General features: G+C 32.3%; 1 protein-coding gene across 1 annotated transcript; it reads right to left on the reverse strand.

Moving 5' to 3' along the window:
- Positions 1-331: 331 nt before the first annotated feature.
- LOC143559977 (early nodulin-93-like) lies at positions 332-1,325 on the reverse strand. Its single transcript, XM_077048390.1, has 4 exons — positions 1,240-1,325; positions 785-846; positions 638-713; positions 332-543 (listed from the first exon to the last, which is right to left on the reverse strand). Exons 1-4 carry the CDS (start codon positions 1,286-1,288, stop codon positions 455-457), a joined length of 276 nt encoding a protein of 91 aa, XP_076904505.1. The 5' UTR covers positions 1,289-1,325; the 3' UTR covers positions 332-454.
- Positions 1,326-9,710: the final 8,385 nt, after the last annotated feature.

Below are 9,710 nucleotides of genomic sequence, written 5' to 3' on the forward strand. Positions count from 1 at the left end.
CTCATGTGTTTAGTTTCTTTTTATTCTAAACAAGCCGCATATACATTTTTATTGAATCTAAATCAGAATATATATATGTGTGGTTTGGATCAAATAAAAATGAAATTAACGTGCTAAATGTGATAATCAAATAAAATAATTATATATACAAGTAGAGTAATTATGTAATTACTCTATGATATAATTACATAATTACGTTACTTATATATATAATTGCTCTACTTGATAATCACGTTTAGCACTTTAATTTCATTTGTACGTTAACCTTCCACTATATATGTTAGTTTAATAGTTTAGGAATATCTATTTGCAATATAAAATCTAGTCAGGCTGGAAACAAAATTAGAGATGCGAGGAGTACGTAAAGTTTTCTAGAAAGATTTAAGAAACCATAATAAACAACACACCAAACACGAGATTTAAACTAGGTAAATAAGCTTGTTGGACATAAAGTTCATGGTTGATCCAAGTTATTGAAGGAGTTCCTCCTTGCAGTTTTTAGCACAGCTTTGTCCGCAGCTATGAAATAAGCAGCTCCAGCAACTACATTAAAATGCTTTCTTAGTACTATAATTAATATGCAAAATACCATCATATATATATATAATAAGAAAGATTAATAATCAAACACATGTACCTGTGGAAACAATGAGAGCTTGGGCTGTATGGTTAAGATGAGCTCTTGCCCATGGAACCATTCTTGCACTTGCCACCTTCAAAGACATTTCAATTACTTGATTTTTAAGTGTTTAATATCCAGATACAAGTCTCAAACGCTACTAACAGTGGGGATAGCGGTGGCAATGGTAGCGAACACAGCAGCTTTAGCTCCTGCAATCACTCCTTCTGTACAATCCAAAAGCAACAAATCTTAATTAAAAAAGATGCCTTATGATAGAAGCCGATTCGAGATGGCTAATCTCCCAAGTGATAGACCCCTTGAGCGGGTTCCACTCCAAAGAAATAAGATAGAGAATTAAACATTTTTCTTCTTAATATTCTGCTTACATTTAATAAAACAAAGAGGTCTTATATAGACTTACAATGCAACAATAAAAGGAAAACATGGCATAGTGGAATTGTAATTAACTACCCACTACATGCATAATAAATAACTACTAAACTAAATGCAATTAACAAAACATGCATGCAAGTTAAATGGAGGTGGGTCTATGATGGAGGTGGGATTGAGGACATATCACCTTATGCATAGATGATTATATATTTGTGATAAATTACCACGAGAGCAGCGCTTGGCAATGGCTAGCTTTTGGTCAAATGAAGCCATTAAATAATGGATAATGAATATTGTTTCTTGTGCTATATGATATAATTAAAAGTTAGATAAAGGGTGTTTGGTATTTATAGGCATTTAGAAGTGGGGTGAGTGTGCCAAATTCAGGTGGTGTTGGGTTCATGTTTCAAGATTCAAGATTAGGCTTTGATGGTTTTCTTTAGCCTCACATGGTTTCTAGTCAATTGTTTCATCAAAGTGTCCTTTTTCTTTGTTTGTCCAATAAATTAAATCGCTACAGTCCATGGAAACATATGATGCAGTGAGCTAAGATCCACGTGTTCAATCAAGTACATTAAATATAATTTTCATTTACTGAAATTCATGCTCTTTCCTTTTTCTTCACTAGATATTTTTTTTCTTTTTGTTGAACAGCCAACTTTCATTAAAAGAAAAAACTGAGAGAATAGCAAGGAGCTAACCCCAAAATACAAACACCAAACAAAACAAACACCAAAACAAGGAAAACACCTAGTTTTTCTTCACTAGATACTTTCGATCTTGGTTTTTAGTTGGTTTAGTTTAGTTTGCTAATAAGAAAAATAATCTAGATCTTCTAAAATTATTATCGAGTTATATAATCATAACTTTAGAATGTAAGTTTGTTCGATTTTTCAAAAAACATTTTTTTCTTTTTTAATTTGTCGAAGTTGTTTTGCGTGTCATATGCTTAATAAATTTAAATTTAACTTTGGAGAAATAATCGACATCTAAATTGGGTTAATAACTTAATATTAGTATCCAAAGGTAATTGTGTGTTGTTTCTAAGTAAACCTATTATGCTGAAAGCCTATTATGTATAGCGGGTGTTTGACATTTCTTATTTTGATATTTTATTAACTTTTAACTTTTTACCGTTTTGAAGAGTTAAATAATGTTTGAGAGTTCTTATGATTTTTATGAAAAAGTTGGATAAGTTGCAACTTTATAACTTATTATTTTTTCATAATTCATAAGGACGCCCAAATAAGGTATCCCAAAAACCACAATAAAGGAGTCCAAAATAAAAAGGCTAACTAACTAACTTCGAACTAAGTTTTACAACTCACTAAAGCAAACATGCAACTCCCTAACAGTCTAGCATGCCCCTCAAGCTAAGCGGGGAGCAATAAACCTGAACCTTGAAATGTCAAAACAAGTATATAACTCTTTTGCCAGTATATTGGACACTTGTACAGTATTATCTACATAACGAATATGGAGTATATGAGCCAGAATTTATCACATGAAAAATGCAAGGCAATCTTAAGATGTTCCATATGCAAATGAAACACCGTATTGACTACTTAGTGGCCTCAATTTTATTCCACCACATAGGAGAATGTGTAGATGTAACACTGATTTAATCTAGCGAATCTTTGTAGTACTGCTAACAAGAGCATGCAATAATATGATATTTCTTTGAACTATGATGCATGAGAGGTTAGTATATATGTTTGGGAAATATTTGACTCACTTTCTGGTTATGGATATATTTGACTCACTTGCTGTTTTGAATATATAAATAAAATGATTTTACGTTAACTCTACTATACAATAGACATGTGCAACTATCATTGATGTTGTATAGTATCAGTAAGAACTAAGTATCGATCCAAAGACTCAGGTGCTACAACAACTAATTGGTGCGAATTCGGTCGGTATGAGTTTAGTTCGTTATAATACGTACCGTTACCGTAACTAAACACAAAAAGTAAATTCCTAAAATAAACATAGTTAAAACAATAATATGATGTTCTTGGAACTGTGAGGCATACATCCTTGAGAAACATTTGACTCTCTCGTTTTGAATATATAAATACCAAACTCCAAAGACATGGTAGTTATCAATACCAAACAAACTCCTGCTACGTCTAGTTAAATCAAAAGTTTTGAAGGATTTTTGAAATGTAAAAGACAATACATAATTTAAAATATATAAAAAATAAAAGTAAGAATCAAAATGGTGTATTAGTCTATCTTTGAATTTGTAGAAAGATAGATGGGGTGAGTAGTTCACTTTTAAAAATTGATTCTTTTGAAATATTTAGACCTTGAGTATGAAATACAACTTGTTGTGTATGCAAATAATAAATAAGTATGCAGAAAGTTTAAGAAAAGAAATACACAATCGATGTATAGAGGTTCAATTGGATATTAATTAATTCACCCTATTTCCTCTTCCCAAACCCCGATCGAGAGTTTTCTTCACTAAATCCTCCTTCTAAACAGTAGGGATCACCCGTACTTAACGTCTCACTCTTTGAAGTAAGATCACCTTATTCACCAAATACTTAGCTTTATGATTCTCCACCAACCAAAGGTAGTGAAAACGTTCTTCACCAGCCACAATATGTGACTACCTTTAAACTTCTTCAATATCTCACTTTATTAAGATAACTAGCAAAGTGAACTCCCGTTGCGGCGGGGACACAACTCAAATTCAATCTGTAGGGGTTCGATTCGTTATAGTACCAACATTGGTGATGTAAAGTTAGTTACAATTAAAACATATAAAACATTATTATACTGAAAAGCTAGTTACAATTAAAACATATTCTAGCAGGAGAGCCCGCTTGTTGCGACGGGTGTCCAAAAACTTGACTGTTGCAGCACATTTGAGTTATGTTATAGAAGTAAACTAAGACACGTATGTCCTTTAATGTAAATGTAATTTAAATATGAACTCAACATGTAGATATATTTTTAGGTATTAACGGTAAAATTATAGTATTGCCCTTTTTGTTAAATCAAATTGTGACCTGAGATCACCAACATGTAACAAGCACTGCTATTTGTTTATTAATTAAATCGCTAACAAGCGAACATAATTCTTCAACTTACAAACAAATGTAATTTCAGTATAAAATATATAACTACACAAAAATTTAAAACTTTTAATCAAACATAATAAAATTTGAAATTTGAGACAACAAAAGTAACATTAATGTCGAAAATCATAATACACCTTTTGGTTGAAGCAATAAAGTTTTAGCTTAGAAGAATCCAATCTTGTTAACATCCAACGCAACATAATCCAGAGTCAATCGCACCAAAGTTTTTTCAGTTCCATCACGCCTACATTACATTCAAACAAAACATAAACTAATGACCCTTTGAAACATAATAACCAATACAAATTTAAACTCGCACAAGAAGAGTTACCCGAAATCACGTCGTCACGATATCCGAAAATAGCCATGATGACACTTGAGCCTAGAATGATAGCAATATGAAACTCAATCAACCCCCGTTTACTTGAGCAATTTTGTTAGTTCTACTTTGTAATCCAAAATTTGTTCGATATACCAAAACTACCCCTGGTATTAAACATATCAGATGAGGTAGACTCGAATTTATTCTATTTGAATAACAAGTCAAACTTAAAGTTTCAAAGAAACTGTAACGCATCAATTTGCATTAATACTGTTGCTTGAATTTATACCGTAAACTGACGCAGTCTTGACCAATATACCCTTAGCAGCCAAATGAGCAAATATCGAGCCGAATTATAATTTGGACACTATTGTTACATTACCTGCTGTTAGAATTTTAAAATTATGTTTCTTGAGTCTGTCGTGGCCAGATTGCCCTTATGCAAATAATACGTTTTAAAATGATTGACTAAATTCCCTTAGAACTAATCTGCGGTATCTCAAATCATATTGTGCAACTGATCAAGTTTACCACCAAAATGAGTCCAACATTTTTCAATACAATGACAACAATTTTAAAATGATATGTTTATTCATATTTGGGTTTCATGGTTAAGTTTAAAACCGTTAAACCGCCCAAAGCCAGTTGTTGGTTTTGGTTTAACTGTTGTTTTTTGTATTCACTTTCGGTTGGTCGGTCGGTTGCGAAAATTTTAAAACGTATAGAGCCGGATAGGGCCATAAAATTTTAGTATATTCTAGTTTTGTTAAAAATTTTATAGTGAACCTATTTGATAATTTATTTTTATATTAATTTTGATAAATTATGAAACTACTTTTCATTCCCAATTTGGTTTTCATTCCCAATTTGGTCATCATTTTTATATAAGTTATTTAAATGGCGTCTCCATGAGCTGCAATGGTTAATACCAATATAGAGCAATCAAAATCTTATTTTTCATAGCTTGTTTTGTGTGTTTTTTTAAATAACCCTTTCTATATATTATATTATACAATTTCTAAAATGGGCCTGAAATTCGACATGGAACTAACCGAAAAGATCCATATTTAGGCTAATGGAATTTGAAAAAAAGTCCCGTATGGACTTACGAGATGATACCTTTTGTGATTGTTTCTTTTTATGATTGTTACCTTTTATGATCGTATGAACCAAATTGTGATTGTTCCTTGCATTCACCTTCGGGACTGAAATTGTCAGGCCTACACGATCACAGGTTCTTGTTTTCTTATTTTCATCAACAACTTGAGATCCCTTTATCATGTATAAATTGCAATGTCTTGGCTATATGTAATCAACACCATACTTGTTATAATTGAACTTAAGGACCTGAAATAATAAAACCAAACAAAATAGTGGCATAAAACATACTAACCTGATGCATTGCCTCTAACTTATAAAGTACACTCGACCTACAATGCTGCCTTTGGATTTCAGGACATGCTTTGCCACATCCATCGGACTGTCATATTTTACCATCACGGTGGCGGCGGTGGCGGATACACCGGATTCCACCACAACAGCGACACGTAAACATGCACCTGCAACATATACCCAGAAGTTAGATTTCAGTAATGGGATTGCGCTGCCATTGCTTTCGCAAGTTTGAATTAAACAGGTGATGACAAATTCCAATATTACCTCCGCAACTTTCTTTTTATTTTATATCTCTTTGATCAAAATAAAGAAATAGTAGCTGGTGGTTTACAAACCATTTCAGCAATTGTGTTGTAACACCAATGTGCTTAAACCCATACACAAATACTAATTTTTTAAGATGAATAAAAAAGTTTGGCTAAAATGTACAATTAGGAATGAACAATATAAACCAAGAAGGGCCCCATTAATACAAACCTTGTTGACATGTACAATTTCAAATGGTTATCGGATTATTTTCGACCCGTTAATATAGAATTTGTTAACACTTGTTACCAGGTTTTTTTTTACCCAAAAAAAAAACTCCGAGCTACAGTTTATTGGGTTAAACAATATATAATCTGGAAAACATTAAATGAAACAAAAGGTAATTTAATGTAATAAGCATGAAAATTATATTATTAAATAAGAACATAACAAGATGGGTAAAGCATAAAAGTGTAAGATTAATTATGAGAAAATAATAGCAGCAAAAGATATCAACTTATCAACCAAACACAATAAAAAGATAGTATACAAAAACCTATCAAGACGGTGATTTAAAAACAAACAGAACTGGGATCAGATTCTGTCTCAGCTGAATGCATCAAATTTCCAAGGTAATCTAGATCTTCACCCAAAGTTTGATTATTTACTATATGAGGCAAAATTTCTTTAGCTGGTGAAACAAAAAATGAAGATCATTACAATTAACTGCATCAAGTATGCACAACCAGAACTGGTTATTGAAGCCTTCATTGAAGGTAATGTCTCCTTTTAGGAACATTCTGAAATCCTTTCTTATACTATGCCTTTTATCTAGATGATATAAAACAAGAGAATTAATTGTAAATTTGTGATAACATCAAATAGAGAAAACTTGATAAACTAACAAATATAACACATAATGACATAAATGAAAATTTGAAGCAAATATTGATCAGCTCACCAAAGATAGCCACTGTTCACAATATATACTGTGACCTTATGAAAGAATCTGACCATATCCTTTCCTTGAAGATCTTCTATCGACTTCCTCTAGAGAAGATCTACAGGAAATATTCCATAAGCATCTGCTAGGCCCTTAACAAGTGTAAAAAAACCGATAGTGCCAGAACCAAGGGCAACAACATTACTTTGTGGAGCCATTGGCGGGCTCAGTGTGCTTTTATGGACCAATGCATTAGTTGGTTTTACAGCAGAAATAGTAGATGAAGCGTTGGATGTCCAAACAATAATAAACAAATCATATTTCTTTTTATCAATGAGAAACTTAATTTATATAATTGATCAAAAACAGTATTGCAGCAAATTGCAAGCATACCTCTTGATGGTGGTTGAATATGTGCGCCATTGGGATTTGGAACCATATCCGGTGCTCCTTATGCATTAATAACCGTATTTTATGGCTACAAAACAAACACAAATACAAGAAACAAAACATCAGCTCTCTTTCAAAATGATCAAAACTTAATTAACTTGTAATAGCCAAGTCAACTGTGTACAGGTTATTAATTACGAGTGAACCTAATCAAATTTCTTATGTAAAACAATTAAATGATAACAAATTAACAACTACAATGCCATGCCACCGATAGTCTGGTGAATTTAATATAGGTTATAAACAATTGGCACAGCAGAGACAATAGGAGGTTGAGTTTTATATCATTTCGTGGTGCTTAATCGCCGATTAGGTCAGGAGTGAATACCTAATTGATAAAGGGACGATTGAATATGGTATAACGGTTTTGAAGAAAATGCATGCATGCGTTGTTAATGGTAGTGGATGATGCGTTGAAGAGAGAAGAGTTTCCTGCGTCTTGCCGGAGAGTTTAATATAACGGCTGTCTCTACCTAAGAGGGGCTAAATTACTATTTTGTCCCTCCTAAATCTTTTATATGTAAGTCTTCTCTTAATCACTAATAAACTCTACATCAAGATAATGAGTCTTCTCTTAATCAATAATAAACTCTACATCAAGATAAAGTTTCTAAACCCAATACAAAAACAACACTATATCAAGATAGTGTATTCCCTTTCGCAAATCTTCGCTTGTAAAATCATTAGAACAACCTCTAGCGATAACCCTTAAAAACAACAAATGAATAAATAACAATAATAACTTTGAAGCTCTTTTATTTTTTCTTGATCTTGACCTCTTCTCTTGGAACTTGAAGCTCAAATCTTATAGAAATATGGATGAGAATATCTTGAATGTATATCTGAATATTGTAGAGCAAAAGGGGTGAAGAATAATATCTCACAGGTCATCTATTTACAGGCAAAGTCCAAAAGTAAGTTCCACAACATGTGGTGACCCAACGGTCAATTCCACGATTGGTTCAATCGATCGTGGATGCCTAGTCTGCATTAACTTTGGTTTTGTGAATATTATTTTATGTCAAGCATTTTCTCATTTTATACCTTCATATGGAGATTTGTCACACCCTCAAATTTTGACTAACGAGGTTCTATCGTGAGACGCGTGACATACTGAACAACCATTCAAAATATTTAAAACATCAGTTAGGTCTAATCCAAACATGAGAAAACAAAAACAAACCAAACAGTATAAAATTTTTGTGGAAGTGTAAAAGTAAACGGTTTAAAAAAAATAAACCGCTCAAACATGCACAACAAATCAAATATAAAACAAAGTAAAATAAGAATTCATGCGATAAATAAAACTCCAAACAAATGCATGCAAGTCGCTTCATAGCACACCTAGTACCCTGACAAGTAGAAATATTGAAGTGTAAACATGAGATTGGTGATCATCATAAGCTATAACAAAAAGTAATATTTGTAGATTCAGCACATTTCAAATATATCAGAGTAGCTATCCCATTTACTAGCTACGAGACTGTAACACCCCGGCCTAGAAAGGGCTGACGTGTCACAATAACATGGTTTCTAAACAAAGACATAATTTTATATATTTACTTGTCAATGCATAATACATTAGACAAGATAAACTTAAGGTTAATTTACAAACTTAAGTTCATGATATTTTTTTCTTCTCTCTTAATCCCGCCCAAAGTAACCTGTGGATCGGTAAAAATAATAAATAACGGAATGAGCCGAATGCTCAGTACGGAATAATAGACTTAAAAGAATTAATGATTTAATGAAATGTAATTTATATTGAACTTGCGTTAAATGATACGATACAAAGAAATCTTATCAAATAAATTAAATCGTATATGTACAAATGAGTGAACATGAAACGTGACAATATACTGGTAGCTACTCCTGCATATTTATCACACGAGATGACGAGTTGGCATACTTGCTATCAATCTTCTTAATATTAATCTTAGCATCGATCCATACGCCTCCTCATAGCCATATGTACCACATTTGTACTTAAGAGACGCCGTGAACTGATCTCACCGTCACAGGTGGTGCACATGTTGTCAATGCCGCAACAACATGCTCATGGGACACTCCACGAGAAATGGGACTCAGGGTATCAGAATACAAATCTTAATCACATAACTCATAAAAATATATATTATCGTAACATATATCGGAACATGTGATAATGAATATAATCAAACATAATAATATCGTATGACATGAAAGTTAAATCTAATGTTTAATCAGAATTGGAATCCAATGGACATT

The sequence above is a fragment of the Bidens hawaiensis genome, unplaced genomic scaffold, assembly GCF_021521415.1.
Source record: "Bidens hawaiensis isolate Kalapana, Puna unplaced genomic scaffold, B.hawaiensis_p1.1 tig00020147_1, whole genome shotgun sequence".
Taxonomy (NCBI): Eukaryota; Viridiplantae; Streptophyta; class Magnoliopsida; order Asterales; family Asteraceae; genus Bidens; species Bidens hawaiensis.

What these genes read in the sequence shown, in the direction of transcription:
- LOC143559977 (XM_077048390.1), bottom strand. Translation starts at nt 1,288, where the DNA reads ATGGCTTCATTTGACCAAAAGCTAGCCATTGCCAAGCGCTGCTCTCGT. An exon ending in TGCCAAGCGCTGCTCTCGTG is followed by an intron (nt 847 to 1,239) that starts GTAATTTATCAC and finishes TGGATTGTACAG; the next exon opens with AAGGAGTGATTGCAGGAGCT. An exon ending in AGCTCTCATTGTTTCCACAG is followed by an intron (nt 544 to 637) that starts GTACATGTGTTT and finishes ATTTTAATGTAG; the next exon opens with TTGCTGGAGCTGCTTATTTC.